The 26,619-nt window shown below is 37.8% G+C and overlaps 1 protein-coding gene across 4 annotated transcripts in view; it reads left to right on the top strand.

Annotated features, from left to right (window-relative positions):
- fmnl2a (formin-like 2a) overlaps positions 1-26,619 on the top strand; it is a 156,269-nt gene that overhangs the window by 14,423 nt on the left and 115,227 nt on the right. For all 4 annotated transcript variants that reach the window (XM_056252243.1, XM_056252244.1, XM_056252245.1 and 1 more), the window contains exon 2: positions 23,294-23,377. In XM_056252243.1, coding sequence (XP_056108218.1) covers positions 23,294-23,377 — 84 coding nt within the window. The remainder of the gene's footprint in view (positions 1-23,293; positions 23,378-26,619) is intronic.

The following is a 26,619-nucleotide window of genomic DNA, read 5'->3' as shown; positions in this document are numbered from 1 at the left end:
GATTCATCGATTTGACAGCAGTATTTATTTAAATCATAGGCTTTGCAATCCCAAATTGCAATTTTTAGGTTACACTTTATTTTAAGGTGTCATTGTTACAGTGTTATTATATATTTAAGTACTGAGTAATATTAATGAACTACATGTACTGACTAGCTAACTCATTTCATTTGAGGAAACCGATTGCCTCAATTCATTTAAGTTTATAAAAAAAACAATAGTTATGAGTACTCTGAAATTATTTCAGTTGAGTTCACTAAAAGTAGATATTGCAGTCAAGAAATTAAGTGATTAATTAAGTGATTGTTGAGCATTAGTGATGAACACCTGCTGTTAACATGCAGAATCACTGAAGGAAAGAGAAACACAAGAACTACAACTGACTTCTAACCACAACATTAGATGAAATCAACTGAAGATTAAACATGTTTAAATATCTCAAGATCTCAGCAGAGGAGGATTGAACAACTCCACAAACAGCATTACCAGCTTCACTTATTACTAACCAGTTTGACTTTTATCATGCGTCTACAGAAGTTGTTATTGTGAATGAACAGAGGTTTAGATGAAGATGATTTATTGAGTTTCATTTAAAGGCACCATGATAGTGGTCAGTGTTTGCTTTAGTTGGGCTCTTGACCCTTGACTTTATAACACCAGTGTTTCCTCTGGCTGCTGTAACTGAGTGTTTATATAACACATTTGTTATGGGACAAAAGCCAAAAGAAAATTTGAGCATGTGGTTGTGTTTTGATGATGATTTATGGAATGATGAATCATCATTTGGTGTCTTGATTCTCTGATCTTTTCTAGAGAATAATCTATGATTAAACAGGTGATATATAACTTGTATTATTATTATAAAAGAACTGTGATTCTCCTGTAAGGCCCAGTGTTACAATCAGATTTTAAAAACCTCTATGGTATCATGCTGACTTACACAGACATCAAGAATCAGTATATGAATCTCAACAATGGTGACCATTAAAAAACGATTCATGGTGCAATGCATGCTGGGAGCCATGGATAAGGTTTGTATTATGGTAGTACACAGCATGCATTGCAGTATAAATCGTTTTTTAATGGTCACCATCAGTGTTGTGCTAGTTACTAAGAAATAGTAACTAGTTACAGTTACTAGTTACTTCATTCAAAAAGTAACTCAATTACTTTGTTGATTACTTGCACCAAAAAGTAATGCGTTACTGTGAAAAGTAACTTTTTAGTTACTTTTTTAAAGAAAGTTCTTTAATGTTCCCATTAATGCCCTTTTATGCGTTATGGTCTATACAAACACAAAACTGACTTAAACAGAAAGTAATTTTTAAACACTATTTTATTTAAGTCAGACCAGCACAAACTGAATATATCACAAGGATTTCTGAAATAAATAACAAAACAAGCATGTGTAAAGCTAGTGATGTGTTTGCTTTCTCAACATTGATATGTTCATGCAGCTGACAGTAATACGTTTTTACTGCATGAATGAATATTTGAGCAATACAATTGTACCTTGATCATTCTTGTTAGTTCATAGTAGGCTAATTAACTAAGGTAATAACAGATACAATAACAATTTAAACTCAATTTCAAATGTATTAAGTAAATGTTGAAATTAAAAAACTAACAATGAATGATACTTCTACAACATTTATTAACCATATTTAATGCTAAAATTGTAATCTCATTGTAAAGTGTTACCATTTTATATGATTCAAGCTTATAGAAGATGGCCATATTTAAATATCTGCAAAGGCCAGAGCATTAAAATTACATAAATGTAGACCTATATATTACATGTATAGTCTTTCACTTTATTTGCTTAAATTTTAGAACACTTGATTAGGAAACTTGATGTCGCTGCATGAACATATCAATGTAAGCAATCACGTCAGCTTTAAAAATACAACTTCGCCGGCTAATGAATGCATAACAGTGACCAGCTGGATATAAACTAATGCAAATAGATGGTAACAATTGCGACATAAAACATCTGGGTCAGGTCTGCGTGTGTTTTGGTCACATTGCTTTAATCGCTTGAGGTAAGTTAGCCGTTACTAATGTTATTCCTCTCAGACTCGACGGCAAGCTTCTGTTCTTTCTCTGTTGATGCAGCATCTAGACAAAATATTACTTTATAATGATATGGCAATGTGTACTTTAGTGTTCTGTATTCATACCGTTTCGCTGTCTGTGTTTTAAATGCGCATCTGAAGTGCTCAGCGCTCTCCGTGCAGCTTGTAATCTCCGTGCTCGCGCTGCCTCACGTGTTAACGTAAACAACTCAGCCACTGAGTTTATGTGTCCTCTCGCTCTGTATAATGCTAGCAGTCTCTTCAGTGATCTCGTACTGTGTAACAGCGCACACTTCTCAGCCGCTCCAGCAACTAATTAATTTAAAAAAGTAACGGACAACGCACCATATGGTAACGATAACGGAGTTACTTTATTTAAAAAGTAATGCGTTACAGTATTAGTTACTGTCAAAAGTAACTGCGTTACAGTAACGCGTTACTAGTAACGCGTTACTGCCCAACACTGGTCACCATTGTTGAGATTCATATGCTGATTCTTGATATCTGTGTTAGTTTTGGTAATGAATAACATTGTCTGTAGAATGCTTCATACTATCTAATAGGCATAACATTGCTAAAACACTCAATTACAGCAGCCAAAGAAAAACTTGTACTCAAACGTCAAGGGTCAAGAGCCCAACTAAAGCAAACGCTGATCTCCATCATGGTGACCTTAAACCTTGTATTTCTTGTGTTTCTCTTTCCTTCAGTGATTCTCTTGTTAACAGCAGCTGTTCATCACTAATGATCAATCATCACTTAATTGATGATTAATTAACTTAACTATACAATTATTATTCAATTATCATTCTGGGATCTAGAAATGTTCTATAACTCATTCAGTTTGAGTTCTGTTTCAGTCATTCTAGCCACTTCAAGTTTCGGTGTTATTTGAGTGGAGTGAACTCAATTTAATTGAGTAAATATTACTGTTAGGTTTTACAGGGTAGGATTAGGATTTGGTTGAGGGTTAGTTGCATGTAATTATGCATAATTTACTGTTATTACTATGGTAAGTACATGTAACATATGTAACAAGGACACTGTAAAATAAAGTGTTACCCATTTTTATTTTGCTAAATCAGCCCTATTACAAATAACTAGAATTTTAGAACCCTAAAAAACAGGCCGTGGACCAAAAAGTCAGTCAGTCCATGTGGACCTAGTGATTTCAGCCAGCTCTTGTCATTTTTTCCACAATATTGATCAGGCTGTCCATGAACAGTTTATGCTCATAAGGCTGAGACTAGTTGATGCACCACTCACTGGAAGAAGATTTGACTCTTTTTTATTTTTCTTTTTTCTTCAACTGCTTTAATGGTTTGGCTTCCTAGACTCTTAAGATGTAATGACCCGTGTCTGCAGTGAGTCATTTCACTTCTTATTCTTGTGATCTGCTAACGTCTGTCGTCTTGCTCAAGTGAGTTTAGCCCGTGGCCGTTTCTGCCCCGTGTTGTGACCCAGCGGGGGGTGCTCATCCGTTTCAGTGACGGACTCACTGTGATGCACGTATGTGAACTTGCTGTCTCGACTGTTTGTACTTAATCTTTAGTAATGCTCAGACACTTAGCTTTTTGGACCCAACACAAAATCCCTGTTTTCCCCCGTCCAAGTGTTTCTCTAACATTAGTCACTGCAGCAGGTATCATGAACAACAATTACCTATACTTTTACAGCATTTATACATCTACACTATTCTTCAAAAGCTTATTTATTTATAGTTTTTTTTTAATATAAATTAATGCTTTTATTTAGAAATGAAGCAAAAGTGACAATAAAGACTTTTATAAAGTGTAAAAAATATAATTTATTTCATATAAATGCTGTTCTTTTGAACTTTCTATTCAAAGCATCCTGGGTAAAAAAAAAAAAAAGTAACTAATCAGCATATTAGAATGATTTCTGAAGGATGCCATCACAGGAAAAAATAATAATTTTAAACTATATTAAAGGTGAGTGGGTATAAGCCTTGGTGAGTATAAGAGACATTTAAATAAATAAAAAAAAAACATTCATAAATCTTATCAACCCCAAACTTTTGAACTAGTGTAGCTTATACAAATTTCTAAATATAAACTTTTTAACTTTAACTTCAATTAAAAATTATCATTAGTAATATATTATGAACAGACAATAATTAACAGTGAACAATAGCATATTTTTACATTTGACTAATGTTAACAAATGAAATCCTATATAGTAGATTGTAATTTTTAAGTGATACATCAGCTATGATACATGTTCATTATTGCTATTATTTCATCTGTTCAATTGATCTGGCACTCAGTATCTCTGGTACTGTGCGTCTGAGTTCGTCTTTGTATAGCATGTGTAACAGTTTAGCTGGCTGTGAAGTGTCATGTGACGGGGTTAATGGGTCCTGAGTGTGTATTAGCAGCTTGTTTGGTTCTGTCAGAGTCAGCCCTGTGTGAGGCGGTCAGATCTTAAAGGGGCATTATGCAGAAATCCCGTTTTTGTCAAACAGCGACCCCTAGAGTTACTGTGGAGTGCTTGAATTTAACGTTACTGTCGTAAATACCACTCACTCAGAGCGTGACATGGCCTGTTACATAGATAGTATACAATAGTACATTGTGTTTAATTTGTCGTTTAATGAGATATAATATATGTTGTTAGTGGTGAGAATTTTCACGTGATTAAATACATAGATCCGACAATTTTAATGGTCCAGAGGCAGAACTTTTTCCAAGTGTGTCAGAGGTTCTGGGTTCTAGTCGGTACTAGTAGTATAGTTTATTTTCCTCATCAAAACCGATTGTTTATTAGTGGTTGTATTTCAAGCAGGGACATGTTTTTTGTGCATTAGGTTTTGTGATTTTACCATAACAAAATATAGAGAGTCTCTCAGTCCCCGCAACGGATTCAGGCGCGCGTCACAACAGAACACTGTAACTTATCTGCACCACTGATCGCAGAGGCAACGAGCACTTTGGTCACTTGATTTAAAAAATAACACATTTCAGATCGCCTCTTATTTAACAAACGTACGAAATGAATGCTCTACTAGAGTTACCTGGAGATGTTTTATTTGTTTGTAATGGTAACGTTACATCCGTGCCGCGAGAAGTTTCAATGGGGACATAACACACCCGCAAATTATGCCTATGCTCGTGTCCGACTCCTCGCTCGGTCAGTCTGCCGTTTCCTCTTTCTCTGTTCCTCCGACAATGCTTTCCTAGCTTTCTGCATCTTATATGCCGGCTCAGCCATGACGATAGTGTGACAAACTCCATCCATCTACCTTGTTCCTGTGTGTACGTGTGCAGTTGCCGTAAAGGAATATGTTACATCGCGAGAGCTGATATCACGCGATACTTCCTGACGCGGCCCGCCGCACCGAAGTTGCAAGTGAGATTTTTCCGCTCACAGGCACCAGGGGGGGTCGAGACGCCCACCATTCAACCCGAAAGAAGTTATATAACCATTTCAATAACTCTGAAGCTGTTCAGTTAAGCTAAAAAAGCTGCATAGTGTCCCTTTAACTCTTTAGAGCACTGTGATATGGACAGCATTGTGACAGCATTGAAAACATCACAGCCGGTTTAGGCAGAGTGTGTTTAAAAGAATAAAGGTGGAGGATCTTTTGTAAAACCCTCTTCAATGCACACAAGCTGCAATGACTGATATTTGTTTCAGCAAACACAAAGAAGAGTTTAATGCTGTAGGTTGGTCAGCTGAAACATAGTTGACATGTGACATACTCACCAACTGAAAACTATACCGAACTAAACTGGGGCCAGAAGCACAAGTGTAGTAAAGTAGTTACATGATGTGGTTTACTGAAATTAGTTTGTTTTTGTTAGCTGTGTTGCTATTGAAGAGTTTGTTGATTTGTAGTGTTTATGTGTGTGGTTGCTGTTAGTAATTGTGATGCTTTAGCTTTTCATATTAGTGTGGTGAGACAGAAGAGTTCATAACCGACTACAACCCACCCTTCTACAACTCACTTACCCTTACACTTTCTTTCTTTCTTTCTTTCTTTCTTTCTTTCTTTCTTTCTTTCTTTCTTTCTTTCTTTCTTTCTTTCTTTCTTTCTTTCTTTCTTTCTTTCTTTCTTTCTTTCTTTCTTTCTTTCGGCCTTGTAGTCTGGACATAAGCATTTGAAGGAATAGTTCAATTAAAAATGAAAATTCTGTCATCATTTACTCAACCTCAAGTTGTTTCAAACCTGTATGAATTTCTTTTTTCTGCTGAACACAGAAGAAGATATATTTTGAAGAATATGGTTAACCAAACAGTTGATGGGCCCCATTGACTTCCATAGTATTTATTTTTTCCTACTATAAATGGCAATGGGGCCCATGACAGAATTTTCATTTTTAAGTTACTACTCCTTTAAAGGTTGTATCAGCGATTTCAGGCCCAAAAAAGGCCCAAACATAAATGATCACATTCATCTAATCGTTCCTAACGATCCGCTAGCTGCCCGCCCCATAACCAGGCCGTCAAAAAAAACGCGTCTCTGTAGGCAGCCTAGGCTCTGAGATCTGCACACAAAAACAATTGGTTTCACCAACCACTCAAAACCAAAATAAATAGAGTTCCAACCAATCACCGACAGGGGGCGGGTGTTGTGAGGTTTTGCGCTCGTGCACGGCTGCACGCCAAGTCGGAGCTGAAGAAGAAGCCAGCGTCTATCAACGATCCCATGTCGGTGATTGGTTGGAACACTATTCATTTGGGATTTGAGTGGTTGGTGAAAGTGAAACCATTTGTTTTTGTGTGCAGATCTCAGAGTCAGAGCCTAGGCTGCCTACAGAGACGCGTTTTTTTGACGGCCTGCTTATGGGGTGGGCAGCTAGCGGATCGTAAGAAAGATGTAATCATTTATGTTTGGGCCTTTTTTGGGCCTGAAATCGCTGATACAACCTTTAATGCATGGCCGTTTCAGGACTATTTACTCTGTTTGGAAAAATGTGTCTGGAGCAAACATATGTCAGAGAACCATGTGCTTTTGTGAGAGAAAGATGTTTCTTGAAAGTTTGATCTCTCTCTCTCTCTCTCTCTCTCTCTCTCTCTCTCTCTCTCTCTCTCTCTCTCTCTCTCTCTCTCTCTCTCTCTCTCTCTCTCTCTCTCTCTCCCCCTCATTATGGGATCGGATTACTCTTTATATTGCAAATGCAGCACGGTGAATTTGCGTTGACACAGACTTTTTAAATGAGGCAACATGAATTGATTTAGGAATCACAATAACAAGACACTGTCTGTGAAGCAATTTAAATGCTGACTCTCAAAGCCAACAGTGGTTTCTGCAAAATGTGTGGTGGTTCTGATTCCAATCGTGTTCCACGTCCTCGGTGTATGGGCACATATCAAGGGTTGTTAATTCCCTCGCCATGCACATTTGACAGTTTGTTGTGTTGTGTTTTTTAATTTTGAGCACATTGCTTTGGTTGTTGGTTTTCTATGTGCCCTTGTTATGTCATGTTGGGTGTGAGCACATGGCTCCTGTTATGTTTGTTTGTGCTCTCCTGTCTCATGTCTTTGCCCTGCGACCTGGTTGTCTTATACTAGTTCATCTGTCCCACCTGCTCTCCTTTGTTACCCTCATTTTCTTTCCTTATATATTTCCCTTGTGTGCTGCTCTGTCTTTTGCTGGTTTGTTTTTTGACAAAGCTCTGGTTCCAGTTGGTTCGATAGTTAGTCAGTCAGTCAAGTTTTTTAAACCTCTCTGTTTACCCTCCCTGTTTTTGCTAGTTTTATTTATAGTTTTGTTATGTTGCGGGTATTTTTTTCCCCCAGTCGTAGTTTGTTGTAGTCTGGGCTTTTTGTCTGAAGCCCTGTTTTGTGTTACATTTTTGTAAGTGTCATGAAACACTTCTATTTTAGCTCTGGTCGTTCACACGTCAGATTAAAAAAAAGACTCAAGAAATGGGCTTGTAAAGCTCTGGAAAAGTGGGAGTGTAGATAGTTGGAAGAAGGGAGACAACAACCAATAAGACACAGACAACACACTCATTATACATACAAATGAATATCAAAATATGAGGGGAGAAAAAAAATGGACAAACAGAGATGCTTCATCAAGGGCACCCTCATGTCTTTTTAAAGAAATAACCCTGCTGTCATGGTCTTAGAATTCAAAGAGACTTGAAACAGGAGATCTAAGAAATTAATCCTTTAATAGGAAACCACTCAGAAAGATAACAGATTACTTAAACATGACTAATATAGGTGATGACTGACATCAAACTGAACCAAACATGAAGTATTTATACACAAGGAAAAATGAGGGAACTAAACAGGAACAGCTGCATGGACAAAGATTAACTGACAAACGGTGAACGAAATGACTAATCAAACAAACTGAAAGTGCATAATCATGACTCCCATATGACAGTGAACTAACAAAAAATCATTAGAAACTACTATCAACTGTCATAAACAAATCAAATTGGTTTTGATTAATTATGTACTGTTATTCTAAATGCTAGTGTTGCAGTCATATTTTCCACATGTTGGTAGTCAAACTCCAGCTCTGAACACATCGTGGGGAAAATGCAAACAACACTTTGAGCTACTGTACACTTTTGTGTCACGGCCCACCTAAAAAACACTGAACTAAAGTGATGCCACTATAGTACTATACTATTAGTGATATAAAAGGCATTAAATTAGCACAGATTTATAAGAAACCAGTTGTCTGTGACACAAGTCAATTATACAGTTTGACTGCAGAATGATGAATCAGAATCAAATATTTCAGAGAGATGTGTGATGATAATAATCTGGAAAGAAAATAACTTTAACTTTAATAACTGGAAATAAACAAATGGGCTGCTCACTACCACATTGTTGTTTAGTTTTGGGTGGAAAAGAGAATAAATCAGCTTAACTGTACAGTATTTAAAGGATTACACTCTGATAACCCATCACAGATCGGCCTCTGTTTTAAAATGAATCGTCTGTAATCTTCTTATAGGGTAGCAGACACTGAGCACAAGATTCTCAAAATGCATATTAATAAGGACCGACAGGTTTTATGTGATTTATTTATTATTTGTACGCAGTAACCACTCAAAGTTTTCTCAGGAAAGTACGTTTCTAAGTAAATTCAGGGATGGTTCATAAAAAAAGTTATTAATTTAGTTAATTTATCTTTACAGCCGCTCTGGAGAAAACAGTGATGTCATCGTCCTTGTGACTTGTGATCGTCCTTGTGACTTTCTTTTTTCTGTGGAACAAAATCTGTGGGATTTTTGTCCATACAATGGAAGTCAATAGGCTCCAACTTTGTTAGGTTTAGTTTTGTTCTGCAGAAGAAAGAAAGTCATTCAGGTTTGGAAGGACATGAGGGTGTAAATGATGACATAATTTTAATGTTTGGGTGAACGATTCATTTCAAGACATTTTTATCAAACCTGTAAATAATGGCATATTGAATATTAGTCAGGAAATCTACATTTATTTTAAATGAAACAGGTAGGGAATAAGTTTTCAATGTTTTTTTTTTGTATCATATTTTTATGGCTCATATAGTATGATATAGTTAAAATATGGAGCTCATACTCAAGGAGGGAAAAAAAAACACCTTGATTTTATTCCCAAACATAGCAATTAACTTAGTCATTAGAGTCCTTTGTGTATCAAATATGATACAGTAGGCATCATACTGTATAGTGTTAAAAATGTTAAATTTCCATGTTCAAGATGATATCTGTACACCCCTCACATACAACGTGATCATGAGGTCATGAAACGAGCATGCTTGGAAATAATTGCCAAAACTAGAGTGCAGTATTGAGTAAGTGGTAAGCTAGATTTCAGTGGTCTGTGTTTGGGGTGCAGTGAACAGTGGGGGGGCTGAGATTACACTACTAATCCGCTAGCAGACGGAGGACACCTGCGTAGCCTCGCAGAATCGTCCGGATTACGGAAACATGTTGCGCTAATTAGGGGATGACACTCGCCACCTGGCTAAACCTGTGACTCGAGGAGCCGTTGGGTGGGGGACATACAGAAAGACAAAGAGAGAGAGAATTTATAATATGTGACCCTGGACCACAAAACCAGTCACATGGGTCAATTTCTTTAAAATTGAGATTTATACATCACCCGGAAGCTGAATAAATAAAACTTTCCATTGATGTATGGATTGTTAGGATAGGACAATATTTGGCCGAGATACAACTATTTGAAAATCTGGAATCTGAGGGTGCAAAAAAATCGAAACATTGAGAAAATTGCCTTTAAAGTTGTCCATTTTTATGTTCGTGATATATTCACTCACAAAAAATAAATGTTTTATATATTTACGGTAGGACATTTACAAAATATCTTCATGGAACATGATCTTTAATTAATATCCTAATGATTTTTGGCATAAAAGAAAAATCGATAATTTTGACCCATACAATGTATTGTTGGCTATTGCCAACAATATACCCCGTGTGATCCAGGGTCACAAATGAGGTCTCACCTGTTTTCAGTCGCTGACAGATTCTGAGCTCTTCCTGTGATATACAGTATGTTGACTAGTTTGTGTAGACTGAAACATTCAAAAACATCAATGAGAAACAATCATGTGTTTATGCAGGAATGAGCAGTTCTTTGCTGGCAGCCATTAATCTGTAAGTAGGGATATCATTTATTTAAGCCTGTAAAGAGCTGAAGCTCTTTCGTACCAGACGGCGACTTTCTGCGACAAATTCTATTTCTTCCCCAAAAAAAAAAACGGACAAAACCGCTCATTGCAAATTAGCTTCTTTTATATATATATATATATATATATATATATATATAATTCAGACAGATTGACACATATCAAGGACTTTTCATTGTCTCATTTAGTCATTAATTCTTAATTATATTTTAGCATGTGCTTATATGAATTTTTTTGTTGTTGTATTTGCTAGACTGATATAAACCTGTAGACACATTGAAACTTTTTGACAGCTTTTCCCATTTTTGTATGCTTTTAAATGTTTTTATTTTATTTTTTATTATTAATTCATATACAGCATGAGTGCAAGCTATACTGTGAAGACAGATTTATTTCTTACTGTCAGAAAAGTATTTTCTGTCACTTTTAGTCTGCAGCCCAGACTCATGGGGTATTTGGTCTAGTGGAAGAGATAGTCTGAATGCCACCAGACACAGGAAAATAGGAGAAGGAGTGATCACATGCCTCACTGAGAGGAAAGAGCAGAGATATTTGAGTCTGCCTCAGAGAACTGCTCTCTTCCTCTTTATAATGCTGTGATAAGAAACTTTATGGTTGACAAATCCAATGTGAATCTGATACAAGAAAGGGAAATTTAAACTACTGTTTGATGACATGTTCACACACACACACACACACACACACATTTTTTTATGGGGTTTTTCCGACATGATTTTAGACTGTACAAACTGTAAATTATATCCCCTAACGCTAACCCTACCAATCACAGAAAACATTCTGCATTTTTACATTTTCAAAAAACATCACTTAGTATGATTTAAAAGTTGTTTTCCTCATGGGGACCAAAAAATGTCCCCACAAGGACAAATATAACTGGTATTACTATCCTTGTGGGGACATTTGGTCCTCACAACATAGGGTTTACCAGGTACACACACTAACTTCATGCATTCATCAAACCACTGCTTTCCCACTGGAAAACATATATGTCTGCTTGAACTACCAGACCAGATTTTTATTAGTACTCCCTTCCCAGACATGTCCAACAGCTTTAGATAACAGTATATCAAGTGAAGTGGCATTTATTTGAAAGAAAGCACACTTTTAAAGACAACATTGTTTATGAGGTTTTAAAAGGTGAAACAGACAATTTGTGGTTGCCAAACATTATTTAGTGGTCCATTATTGGACAAGTTAAGTTCTGCATTTGTTGATAATTTGAATGTAGCATTCAGGCTTTCCAAATTTAGGTTTCCAAATAAATCGCATTTAAAGATTCAACAATGAAGCATGAATTATGACAGTGTTATAAAGTACAGTTTATGGTTTATGGTACAGTCTTTTTAAACATCAGCCTGCTATGAGATATAACGGTCGATGTTTGTGCGTGGACCAGTAAAATCGTGATTCATTAGTGTATAGACCAGAGATCAGGTCTAAACTGGGATTAAGAATAGCATTAATTCTTATTCAGAAAACTTCATGCTGTGCTATAAGGCTTATTTATCCTTTTTGTCTATCCTATTATGACTCATATAATGACAAGCTAGAGAGTCAGTCATCTTCAGGAAAAAAAACACATGTAGTTCATTCTAGCAAGTCAAATACTTTACAAATGACAGGTATCTCATTTAAATATATCTTCTCTATATTTGTAACCTGATGGGTACAAACCAAAAGATATGATCAACGACACACCAAGGCAGCTTCTCATTGTGGAACATGAGTACAAAACAAAAATCTAAAAACAGTAAAACTATTATTACACTGAACAAAATTATAAACGCAACACTTTTGTTTTTGCCCCCATTTTTCATGAGCTGAACTCAAAGATCTAAGACTTTTTCTATGTACACGAAAGGCCTATTTCTCTCAAATATTGTTCACAAATCTGTCTAAATCTGTGTTAGTGAGCACTTCTCCTTTGCCGAGATAATCCATCCACCTCACAGGTGTGGCATATCAAGATGCTGATTAGACAGCATGATTATTGCACAGGTGTGCCTTAGGCTGGCCACAATAAAAGGCCACTCTAAAATGTGCAGTTTGTTGTAGGGCTGGACAATAATTCAATATCAATATATATCGCGATATATTTTTTTTCAATAACGGTGATATGATTTTTAAACACATTTCCGATATTTCAATATACATTACAGGCATGGGTTACGTTTACATGCAACCAGATAATTCATTAGTAATCGGATTGACGGCTCGATCGGACTGAAAAGCCTTCATTTAAGCACCTTAATCGATCCGAGCTTGATCCGAATTAATTTTCGATCGAATTGAGAGCGGTGGTTTATTCCTTTTCTAATACGATCGAGAGGACCTCTAAAACACTTGATCGGATTGAAAACCGAAACTGAAAGGACTGTGCAGTGACGTTGAAATAGCGTATGTATGACGTGCGAACAAGCTGTTTTTCCCATTTAAATAAAGTGTCATATAAATGAGTGTCCCGTCATTCTATAATTCTCTTTTCACTCAGCATCTGTGAAGTGGAGCAGGACAACGTCCCACCAGTCCTTGTTTCAGACACTCATCCACAGACAACTGGTTTTGGGCGTGTGCGTTTTTTTTTTTTTGTTTTTTTTTACAGTCTATCGCGCGGAGGGGCATTTTAACTGCGTGATAAATATAAGCAGCGGCACAACGGTTCATATGTTCTTTGTCACCAAATTATCACCAGAAATGGATACATTATCCATTTGGATACACAAATGGATATGCGGTTTAAAACAAATAAAGAATCAATGTAAGATAATAGCTATTATGTGCAAACAGTGGGAAACTCTATTTGTGCAGTGTGTGCATGTCAAAGCTTAAGGCTTGTGACCCGATCACTTGTTTAGCGTTCATGTAAACACTACATTCAGATTCATCAATCGGAATGAATACAGGGGGCCCTATTTTAACGATCTGAAACGCAAGTATCAAGCGCGAAGCGCAAGTAACTTTGTGGGCGCGTCTTGGGCGCTGTTGCTAATTTTACCGGCGGGATAAATGACTCTTGCGCCCGACGCAAGTTTAAAAGGGGTTGGTCTGAAATAGCTTCATTATTCATAGGTGTGGTTTAGGCGTAACGTGAAATAAACCAATCAGAGCGTCATTCAACATACCTTTAAGAGCAGGTGCGCATGTTGCATGGCGGATTGTTATTATTATGGCGGATTTACCAGGTGATTTGGCAGTCTTCAGATTTTTGACGGACAAACTAATTTGTCAGATGTCCTTATATACATATGTGTCTTGCCACTATTGGGCAAACAGGTCTGATCGGTCATTACTACAATTAGCCTGAAAAATGTGGGTAAATGTGTAAGCTAGATTTAAGCCTACATTTTTTTACATCTTCATGGACACCACAATGATTTCCCTCATGTGTTCATATTTTTCCTTGTTATAATGTATGATTTGCAAAAATAAAAACTGCTGCATCTGTGTTGATGAGAGAATCAAAGTGTATGCGCGTTGTGCACCCGCTACATTATGGCCAAGCATGTGCGCTTAAAATAGCATTATGAACAAATCGCAACGCGCCACTGACTTTAAACTAGGTTTTTTCTGGTCAGTGGCGGAATTGTTTTCTGGAACTGCAAAATAGCACTAGGGATTGTTTGCATCGAAACACGCCGACCCGCCCATGGAGCGCAAGTTCATTTTCTAGTTTACCGACGTGCGTCTGTGGAGGGAAAAGCCAGCTTTGAGCGGGTGCAAAATAGGAATGATACATGCGTCAGTGTACAAAGTCATTTGTGCCGGGTGCAAGATAGAGCCCAGGGTGTCATCAACACTCAAAATGTCCCTCAGCAACAGTTTTTGTTGTTGTTGTTTTTTTCTGCAGCAACTCTTGTAGCAGGCCCATTGTCTACATTTGCATGGTAAATTAATTCATTTGAACTTTTTTTTCGTTCTGCTCAAGTCTTTTAGAGCAAGTTTTACAGACCATTAAGAGAACCATGAAGTGATGATGATGATGATATCACCCTCTTTTATCCATGCTCATGCTGTGGCAGTTTTGAGAGAGCTGTGTTTAGTGGTGTTTGGATCAGGGTGGGGTGGATGTGTAGGTGCTTATTTGGGTTTTTCGAGCGGTCAGGATGTTTAAGATCAACCCAGAGGAGCCATTCAAACACAGGTGATCAAAGTACTGCCTGAACTCCGCTGTCAGGGTCAAACTGACCATAGAAGAAGACTTCAGTGTCCTAACCAAGCAGTTGTTCCTGGAAACTTCTTTCTCGAAATGAGTGGATTTTCCATCTTAGAGCCATATTCTTTGGTGGTAAATGTATATTTATGGCAGCACCAAAAGTTTCACATAAAACAATCTAAAAAGACAAACTAACAATGCATATATACAATTTTATCCAGCACTCATATGACCAAATAAAGTCTGGTCCACATTGCGACTTATTCTGGTCAAGACTGTCTATAATAACCAACCTTATTTTTATGTGATGTTTAGGGGCAAATCATTTTAAAAACAATGATAATCAAATGATAGACCATTGAGCAAAATTAGTAGTTCTAATTCTACTAGTAATGGTGCACCAGTTAATCCAAATGATTGTACAGACAACATTTAAAAAGTGGTTTGAGCCCAGCTCTTGTTTTAGTGTGTAATATGCATCAGACGGCCAGTGAGCGGACTGTGGGCGGTCTGTCTGAGACTATCTCTGCCTGGCTCTACTTCTCTAATTATCCATCTGCAGACCTTAGAGGCTTCTACATTTGGAAATATAATTAACCATATCAAATATAACAAATAATCTTGCCTGTCTGGACTAAGAATCCTAGAGAATCTAATGTCTCTAAAACATTAAAGATAAATTTAGGTGTTACTCCTGTGTGGGTTGGGCTTGTTGTTTTGTAGCTAAAACTTGAACTTGGCATGAACTGGCTTGACTGATCATATGTATTTGTTCAGCATATGGCTTTGCCCATCTAATATCGGTCTGTTATTTCATTTGTCAGACATCTGGTCTTACAGATTAGATTTAGGTTTCTCTGTTGTCACGGCAATATCATATTACACAAATTTCATCAACAAGTCCACACGCACAGAACCAGAAACTTTGTTTTGCTGTTCAGGTGGAGATAAGGGGAAGATCTCTTCCGTTTAAATATAGAATGACAGCTTTTGTTTCTGAATGGAGTCAAAAATACAGACTTAATCTCTTTTATGGCAGTGTCATCTTCTTAAAATTTTCTAAATTAACTTTGCATGTATCCCCTTGTGAGAAATAAGTGCGCTTAATTGCACATCTTAACTGCAACTGCAAATTGTAAAAGTATATATTTAAAATACCAAATCTCCCTTAGCAACTGTTTCCATCCACTGTGTTATCAGAAAAGCTTTTGCTCTTTTTTGCTTGTTTCAGACTTGGGGCCAGATTTACTAACAGCTTGTGACAGCACAAACCCTCTCTTGGTGATAAAACACTACTCTCAGGATTTACTAAAGACACGCAGTGAAAAATTAGCACTGAAAAGGCGTGGACGGGGTTATTTTTGCAGCTGACCTTATTACATATGCAATTGTAGGTGTTTCCCTTTCAGACACAAAATGTATGGGATAAGAGTATTTAATTGAATCATGCAAGGTGATTTACTAAGGTTTGCGCTAGTCATTTTACTGGTATTTGCTCCATTATTTACCACCCAAAAAAAGCATAACCAAATGCTAATTTGAAATATCACGTTTAATATATCAATTTTAGTTAATATACTCTATAATGTTTACTAATGTTACACATTTAATAGATTAAAGATTACTGTATTAATTCAATTTAATTAACGTTGTTATATTTTGTTACTGCAACCTTACTGAATAAATACGGTTGTTCTCAACATGGAATTAATCTTCCATTTTGAGCTAGGGAGACTTGTGCAATTGGTTTCCCAGTTTAAACTAAACTTATTTTAGTACTACTACAGAAGGCAGTCAACATAAGCTTGAAATTGCTGCACAAGACTGTTTCAAATCAGTCACTTGTGAGGTTCTATTTCAGTTAGGTAGCAATTTAATTTACATTTTAGAACAGAGAATGTCTTCATATTAGCTCTTTCCCCACCAGTGTGTTTCTTATAAAGTTGCCAGCCACCACCAGCATTTGATTGTAAAAAAAAAAAAAAAAGAATGGCCCCCAGAATACTTTGTTGTATGAATATCTTCACATGCAGTACTGTATATCAAAAGAAAGAGAATGAAGCTTCTCTCTGCTTTGAAAATTTGTTCAAATTTATTCTAGATTTACACATTCTTATTTCTTTTTTATCCACACTTAAATGTGGGTAAGTTTCATAAAGTAACATTTAACAAAAAGCTGAGAAAATCTTGTTTTTGTCAATGATTCAGAACGATGATCAAAACATAGATGGAATAGATCGCTTCCATCAACACCCCCAAATCTTCACAGTCCTAGTCCTGGGGTGACATTTTAATCGGTAACGTTAGGCAGTTTAGCTTTTTATGCTGTTTATTGTTTGAGGATTGAGTTATTTTACATGTGCATAAGCATGGCCTCTATAGCTTCCTTGTTGTTTCTGCTTCTTCTTCGCCTGTGTTTTGATACAGAGATTCTGTACTCTTTCCTCGCTCTACCATTGGAGAAAGCGTAACGGCTAACTTGGATCACGTGTGCCTTGGTAACCAATCACATTACAGCCTTAACGTCATTGAATTTGTGCGAACGTTGTTCAGAAGATGCGTAATAGTGCCCCCTACAGTATAACAGTGAAAACATGGACTCCCTAAAAATTCCGTCAATGGCGGGGAAGCGTTGTGTCATAAGGAAATTCGATCATTGGTGGGGATAGAGTTAAAGAAGTTCTGTTGAGAAAAATGTTCAAAGTCATTATGACGGATTGCCTTTGTGTCTATAGATCACATTTTAAGTGTTGGGTTTCCCTCTGGCCAACAACTGCTGTGTTGAGGCTGGAAAACACAACATAGCCGTCCGCTTTAAAGTGGCTTCCTGCGTGAGCAGCACTGCTTTGGGAATCTACAGAGAAAAACAACAAGAGCAGCGCACGACTATACTCACAGATAAATAGTGTGGCTCCTGTACCATAGGTTTTTCCAAATTAAGATGCAATTTAACAGCGCTGGATTAGTTTTCCCATCAGCACACAGCTGGAGGGGGAATCATCTGTTTGTGTTCGGGTGGGTGGTGTACAGTTCGCTCTGAAGGGTGGGGTACGGATGGGGATCTGGTGACTGCAGTGTTTTGGGGGAGTTCCATGCAGCAGATGTGTGAAAGTAGGGCAGACGTAAAGGACAGCGCTTGTGTAAGAGGTGGAGGTCTGATCTCAGCACATGTTTGGAGTCTGAGCACACACATGTGCAGATGGTCCGTATGTTTGAGAATAAACATCTCCACACAGGGAATGCAGTCAAGCACAGAGTTATTTGCTATTGAAAAATACAAAGCTAACAGCTAATTAGTAAAACTGTTGTAGTGAAAATTATTTTGGATGATCTTGGATATGATTATAGGCACCATTCACTTTTTAATAGGCCTTGGTTCTAGAACTATATACGAAGTGTAACGATTCCGAATTACCAAAAAAGAGTAAATGCAGAATGAGGATTTGGTTCTATCCATCAGTTGTTGACTTTTTGATGTGGGTATTGCACTCAAAAATGGAGGCAGACAAACTTGAGCTTGCAGAGGCGGGGTTAAGCGGATTAAAATGATTGAAGAAGTACTGCATATGATGTTCACAATAAGATCAATAACGTGCAATGCATTTAGAAAATAGATGTGATAAAATAGGGTGACCTTTCATTTCATGCCAACTTGAACATTGAGTGAACTGCTCACCTCATTGAAGTTGTTGAATCAGCAATGATAGTTTTTTTTTACATTTTATATACAACAAACTATGTATTTAAAGTCCCCCTGTCAATAATTGTATCCCTTAAAACTCATCTTTGATCACCAAAATTACATATTAAAAGTTTTTTCTTCATGCCTTAAAATAGCTTGAATGTAACTCTACACCCTTGCCTCATTTAATATTCGCGGATCTATGAATACACAAATTAGCCCTGCCTCCTCTCACTCACAGCAGCTCAGAGATCCACTCGTTGACGATCACACGTTGATCTGATTGGTTACAAGGTAGTTTGTGACGTCAGAAACACCAGCGATTTCTAACCGTGTTTTTGAGACTGTCTTTGTATCACTGCAGTTTTAAGGAGAAAATACTCAGCAATGGTGTTGAATTGTGAATTTGCACACGGTTGGTCTTAAAGCATATTTAAAACACCACATGGACATATAAACAACATTAAAAGCTTGATTTTCACCACAGGGGGACTTCAAGTTTTTTGCAAATTATTCAAACATATACAAATATGAATATTAGCAGTCATGGGAATGGGCGGCCATTGTTACCATTATTCTCATTTATTTGTGGTAACTCTCTTATTGGTTTATATCTGTTCAGGATAATGGGTAGTGTAGTTCTTCACCAGAACTTTGCTAATTAGACACAATGATATGATATTAACAAAACAAAATGATATTGAATCACTGACTTGTGGCTTCAGAAGCATCTACGATTGCGTAACAACCGACATTTAACATTTACATTCACAGTTACAATCAGGTTTGTTTGTTTTTTGTTATTGTGGTTCTTACTGCTATTTTCTTTCTAAACTTGATAAAACTATTTTGCATCTGTTTATGGTTTTTCTTAAAATAAAACTTAAGAGGGAAATTCTTGAATTCAAATTCTTGAAAAGAATGTTCTAAGAAATATCATAAACAACTTCTTGAAGTAGGATAACCTCCAACTTGTCTTTAATTCTCAATGGTAATGTGTTAAAAATTAAACATTTATAAAAATGCAACATATATATATATACACTCACCGGCCACTTTATTAGGTACCCCATGCTAGTAACGGGTTGGACCCCCTTTTGCCTTCAGAACTGCCTCAATTCTTCGTGGCATAGATTCAACAAGGTGCTGGAAGCATTCCTCAGGGAGTTTGGTCCATATTGACATGATGGCATCACACAGTTGCCGCAGATTTGTCGGCTGCACAATCCATGATGCGAATCTCCCGTTCCACCACATCCCAAAGATGCTCTATTGGGTTGAGATCTGGTGACTGTGGAGGCCATTTTAGTACAGTGAACTCATTGTCATGTTCAAGAAACCAATTTGAAATGATTAGAGCTTTGTGACATGGTGGAAGTAGCCATCAGAGGATGGGTACATGGTGGCCATAAAGGGATGGACATGGTCAGAAACAATGCTCAGGTAGGCCGTGGCATTTAAACGATGCCCAATTGGCACTAAGGGGCCTAAAGTGTGCCAGGAAAACATCCCCCACACCATTACACCACCACCACCAGCCTGCACAGTGGTAACAAGGCATGATGGTTCCATGTTCTCATTCTGTTTACGCCAAATTCTGACTCTAACATCTGAATGTCTCAACAGAAATCGAGACTCATCAGACCAGGCAACATTTTTCCAGTCTTCAACTGTTCAATTTTGGTGAGCTCTTGCAAATTGTAGCCTCTTTTTCCTATTTGTAGTGGAGATGAGTGGTACCCGGTGGAGTCTTCTGCTGTTGTAGCCCATCCGCCTCAAGGTTGTGCGTGTTGTGGCTTCACAAATGCTTTGCTGCATACCTCGGTTGTAACGAGTGGTTATTTCAGTCACTGTTGCCCTTCTATCAGCTCGAACCAGTCTGGCCATTCTCCTCTGACCTCTGGCATCAACAAGGCATTTCCGCCCACAGAACTGCCGCTCACTGGATGTATTTTCTTTTTCGGACCATTCTCTGTAAACCCTAGAGATGGTTGTGCGTGAAAATCCCAGTAGATTAGCAGTTTCTGAAATACTCAGACCAGCCCTTCTGGCACCAACAATCATGCCACGTTCAAAGTCACTCAAATCACCTTTCTTCCCCATACTGATGCTCGGTTTGAACTGCAGGAGATTGTCTTGACCATGTCTACATGCCTAAATGCACTGAGTTGCCGCCATGTGATTGGCTGCTTAGAAATTAAAGTAACACTATGTAGTTTTTCAACCTTCATAATATATTTCCAAGACCCTTGTGATGGTACATCGACTTAAAATAAGTTAAATGACACGTCTGCCATAGCCTGACGTGGTCTGTATCGCTTTTACTGGCACTATGTAACTTCGGGTTTCGGGTAGGAACCCGTGCACAAAAAGAACTACAAAATTCGACTGCTTTACGGCATACGTCACTTCCCCCACCACTTCCTCAAATTGTCTGTGGCCATTGCAGACATCCCAAGTCTCCCGGGAGTCTCCTGCGTCTCCCTGATGCCCGCAAATTAGTTCAGATCTGCCGGAATCTAGAGCGCGCATGCGAGGCAGAACATACTGCGCGCATAACATACATAGCGCGAGCATGGCAGAGAGAGAGAGAGCGAGAGACCTTGCGAGTGTGCCTCACGAAAGCTAGTCAACCCGCCACCAGCCGCCCGCCCCCCCGTCAACAATCCAGTCACCAAGATATACCTCCCTGAAATGACTTCTTGCAGGTTGGGATGTCTGCCGTTGTTGATTCCAAAGCCGGTGCTGGATAAACAGCGAGCGTGCGCGTGCGACAGTCGGCTGCGGAAGGCTAAATTATTTACGACAGCAGTAATGGACAATTCTGCTTCCAAACTGTAGGGCGACCGCTGAGGAAAAATCACATGGTGTTGCTTTAAGTGTTAACGAGCAGTTGGACAGGTGTACCTAATAAAGTGGCCGGTGAGTGTATATATATATATACTACAATATTGTACTTATATAAACTAATCGCTGCTGAAACACCCGTGCCACTTCCTATGTGCACATCTCCTACTTTCCATCATGACATACTTTAATTATCAAGCCTCCCAAGGAGAACTCTCTTTATTGCAATAATTTCCTCAATGAGAACCTCCAGCTCTTGTCCATTGAAGTTTCTTCATTTATTTTCTTTTCCTCCATGTCATGTTAACCAAATGGATTCCAAATTCCAATGTTGTTAACCTAACACGTCTCACAGCCTTTACATTTGAACGATCCAGAGGCTTTATACTTAAAACAAGGTTAATAGACAAATTTATCATTAAGATTGATAAATTTACATTAAATTTTTTGGTAGAACTTCCTTATTTATGTATCATTCACTTCATTTTATTCTGTGAATATTCTTTTTTCTTAAGACGATTTGAATGAATCCAGCCACCGATCACTTTTTCTTTCTGCAGTAATGGCACTGTCTTTTCAGTTGAGTATCTCTCGCTGTCTGTAGAGGAAGATGCTGGCGCAGACATATAGCCATGTGTCTCCTCTTCTGCTGAACCAGCACATTTTACACACAGTCTTTTTCTTTCTAACACAGACACAGAGCCATGAAGTGAGTTTGTTATGAATGGGGTGAATTTATTTGTAAGGGTCAGATAAACATATTCTTTAACTTCAGCCCATTTTTAAAACCGCATTGCGTGAAAAGCACTCTTTGCTTTTTAAGTGTTGTGCCTCTTAGATGTGCATTGCTATGAATCATGTCTTCTTTTTTTTTTTTTTTTATACCTTTATTTAACCAGGAGGTCCCATTGAGATTCAGAATCTCTTTTACAAGAGAGACCCTGGCCAAGGTAGCAGCCAAATCACAACAAATGCATACATAACAAACACCAAATTACATTTTCATGATAAAAGTAGTACAAAAAGAACACAATGAGACTCTTAAGAAAAACAAGAACATGTCTCCATCACAACACTCTTTACAGTAGTTTTAAATTCATTAATGGACATAAGGGTTTCTAACTTTAGCTCTTTTTGTAGATTATTCCACCCCCCAAGGTGCTAAGTAAGAGATAGCAGTTCTTCCCAATTCGGTTGTAACTCGTGGCACGTTAAAAAGCAATCACTTTGAGGAGCGTAGCTGATAGGTACCAGAGCAGACAGAGAGGAGGTTACAGAGGTACAGTGGAAGTTTGCCAAGTATAGCTTTATAAATAAAGATATACCAGTGCTGTTGTCTACGAATTTTAAGTGATGTCCAACCAACTAAATCATAAAGAATGCAGTGATGGGTAAGGGACTTTGTATTTGTTATGAATCGTAGTGATGCATGGTAAACTGAATCAACATGACGCAAGATGGAGGATGCCGCATACATGTACAATATATCTCCATAATCAATTACAGACAGAAAATAGCTTCCACAAGTTTCTTCTTAGCACTAAAAGTAAAACAAGATTTGTTTCTGAAATAGAAGCCGAGCTTGACTTTAAGTTTCTTGACTAAAGCAGTAATATGTTCATTGAAGGTGAGCTTATCATCTATCCATATGCCCAAGTACTTGTATGAAGACACTCTCTCAATTGATTTCCCATCTAAGGACAAGAGGCCACAGTTGTCAAGTAGCTGTGCTCGAGCTCTTGAGAAGACCATAAACTTAGTTTCCACAGTTCTTAATCAGTGTTTTTGTCTCTTTTTTACAGGAAACATATATAAACAGTCTTGTTTATCTGATAGCAGTGGAAGTTACTGGACTTCAACTAACTTTAGTTCCTCTTTGTGTCTTTATGCAGAACTCAATGAACTTACCTCCAGACAAAGCAAGATTACTACGGCAGTACGACAATGAGAAGAAATGGGAACTCATTTGTGATCAGGTAAGACAGTACATTCTTTCTTTCTCTTACCTCCTCCATTCTCCCAGTCAATCTAATAATAGTCATTGGGGTCTAAAACAACAGACAATTTTTTCAAAATATCTTTTTTTGTACACGCATAAGGAAAAATAAACGTATATACAGATTTGGAACAACATGAGTAAATGATGACAGAATTTTTCAATTATCGGTGAACTTTAACTTGGTACCACACTCTGGTGACATTGTTTGCCATGGAAACAATTCCATGGAATTCCACGGGTCCCAGACATGTATTTTAGATTTTACCATGCATTTCAGTGAGACAAGTGTGGGCAATCTGTTCTACAGTGAGTCATTGTTTGTCCATTAGGTGACCTTGTGTCCCTGCAGACATAACATATGGTCTTTATCTTGTCCTCATGAAGACAGCACAACTTGTCTGGCTGCTGTTGTTGTTGCTTTTTTTATACTCATCGTTAATACTCATCCTGTACTGTGTCCATCCCATCCAACCAGTGATATTGACAATGATTGTGAACTCTACAGGCCATCATGTGAACCCACTGATAATCTATCAGTGGACACTGCCGTGTTGAGATCACACGAAATGTAAATGAAATGTAAACCCATTTAAAAAAAAAAAAAAAAAAAAAAAAAAAAAAAATTCTGTATGATTTTTAAGCTGTTTTCCTTGTGGGGACCAAAAATCCCCACAAGTACAATGATTTTGAATATTTCCATATTTGGGGGGACATTTTGTCCCCATAACGTAGAGTATACCTGAACCACACACACATCACAGACTGGCCACATATTAAATGTCAATGTGATATCTGTGGCTGATGTGTTGTGTGTGTGTGTGTGCAGGGGCCTTGTGTTGTTTTGAGCAGAACTAGGTCTCTTCCTCTTTCCTGTTATGCACTGCTGTTGATTGGCTTTTGCCAAGGACAACATCCAAATGATTCAAGTCAAGTCAATTCACCTTCATTTATAAAGCACTTTTAACAGTATGGATTGTTTCAAAGCAGCTTTACAGTGATAATAGAAATTACCGTAACAGATTGTTTAGGCTTTACCACAGCTCAAGGGTAAAGTTATTGTCCAGCTAAAGATAGTCTTGATTGAATTACTTCCGTTGCGAAGATCATTAGTTATTAACTTAGGGGCCGCTTACACGACACAGTTCTAACAAAAAAAAAAAATAACTTAACGCGCCCATCCGCACAAAAAAGTGCCTGGTGTCTCAAGAACGCATTCCCTGAAATAGGTTTGTAGGGGCAAACGATTATCCGTTTTCTCTGCGCAAACCTCAAAAACGCAAACCCTCAAAAACGCAGACGGCGTGCACATGCATCACGTGTTCAGTCAATAGGTATGTGCGTTTTAATTGTGCAGGCGTGTAGTCCTTATTCACAAATCAACCCTCAACAAACTACTTGTCTGGCCTTAAAAATGTATAATACATACATTTTTGTCGCGTCTGCATAGCCACGCGAACCGGAATTATCACGACAACGTTGTATCTGTACAGAGGTAAAGGGAGGGAGGCCTTCACAGGGGAGAGACTAGTTGACACTTCAGGACTGCGTTGTTGTCGTGTTCAGGCACTGGTCCTTCATCAGATCTGGATACGGCCTGGATCCGGCGGACTGTGGTAAACCTTGTGATAAACAGAGAGACTAATATTAGCGTAGACGCCATCCTTCATATGAATGAATGAATGAATGAATGAATGAGGCATTTCCAAATACATCAGGATTTATGGGAAGTGTTCCCGGTCCCGGCTGATCTAAACTATGCAGCCTAATATTGAATTATAGAAGTCTATAATGTGTTATGTGTATGCTAGGCCAAAGAGATGTGTTTTTAGTCTAGCTTTGAACTGACAGAGTGTGTCTGCTTCCCGGACAATGTTAGGTAGATTATTTCAAAATTTTGGTGCTAAATAGGAAAAGGATCTACCGCCAGCAGTCGATTTTGATATTCTAGGTATTATCAACTGGCTGGAATTTTGAGATCGCAATAGACGTGAAGGACTATAATGCATTAAGAGCTCGCTCAAGTACTGCGGAGCTAAACCATTTAGTGCTTTGTAAGTAATCAGAATTTTTTTTTAATTTATACAATGTTTAATAGGGAGCCAATACAGTGTTGACAGAACCGGGCTAATATGGTCATACTTCCTGGTTCTGGTAAGAACTCGAGCTGCAGCGTTTTGGACCAGCTGTAGTTTGTTTATTAGGCGTGCAGGGCAACCACCCATAATAGCATTACGATAATTTAGCCTTGATGTCATGAACGCATGAACTAATTGTTCTCCATTTTTCATTGAGAGCATATGACGTAATTTATATATATTTTTAAGATGAAAAAATGCGGTTTTACAGATACTAGACACGTGACTTTCAAATGAAAGATTGGTATCAAAGAGCACACCCAGGTTCCTAACCGACAAAAAGGACTTGACAGAGCAGCCATCAAGTGTTAGACAGTATTCTAGGTTATTACGTGAGGACGTTTTTTGTCCAATAATTAGAATCTCTGTTTTTTCAGAATTAAGTAGTAGGAAATTGCTAGTCATCCAGTTTTTATATATCTGCTATGCATTCTGTTAATTTTGTTAATTGGTAAGTTTCATCAGGGAGTGAAGAAATATAGAGCTGAGTATCATCAGCATAACAGTGAAAACTAATGCCATGCTTCCTAATGATATCTCCTAAGGGTAGCATGTACAGAGTGAACAGCAGCGGTCCTAGTACTGAGCCTTGTGGTACACCATACTGAACTTTTGATCGATAAGACATCTCTTCATTTACTGCTACAAACTGATAACGGTCAGATAAGTATGATTTAAACCATGCTAGTGCAATTCCACTAATGCCAACATAATTTTCGAGTCTATTTAAAAGAATTTTGTGGTCAATAGTGTCAAATGCAGCACTAAGATAGCAAACCCACACATAGCAAACCCATAATACAGCGAGGGAGAAGAACCACATGAAACTATGCAACATTGCAACTATATATTTTTTCTAACAGGGTAGTAAAAGTTTAGCTGGCTAAATATGAGCTGTTACTGTTAATTTGATCCAGTTTTCCAGTGAGTCTCATTGATTTATTCCTGTCACCTGTTCCTCAGTTAACTCGTTAGTCGTGTCAGCTGTGTTTCGTTTCCTTGACTAGTCCCTAAGCCCTGTGTTTGCTTCCGTTTGGGTTTCTGTTATTGTTGTGTTTGGATGGTTGTTCTTTTCTGTGTTCGT

Source organism: Rhinichthys klamathensis, unplaced genomic scaffold (assembly GCF_029890125.1).
Source record: "Rhinichthys klamathensis goyatoka isolate OS25496 unplaced genomic scaffold, OSU_Roscu_1.1 h1tg000093l_1, whole genome shotgun sequence".
NCBI lineage: Eukaryota > Metazoa > Chordata > Actinopteri > Cypriniformes > Leuciscidae > Rhinichthys > Rhinichthys klamathensis.
This window is presented reverse-complemented; position numbering and strand designations above follow the sequence as displayed.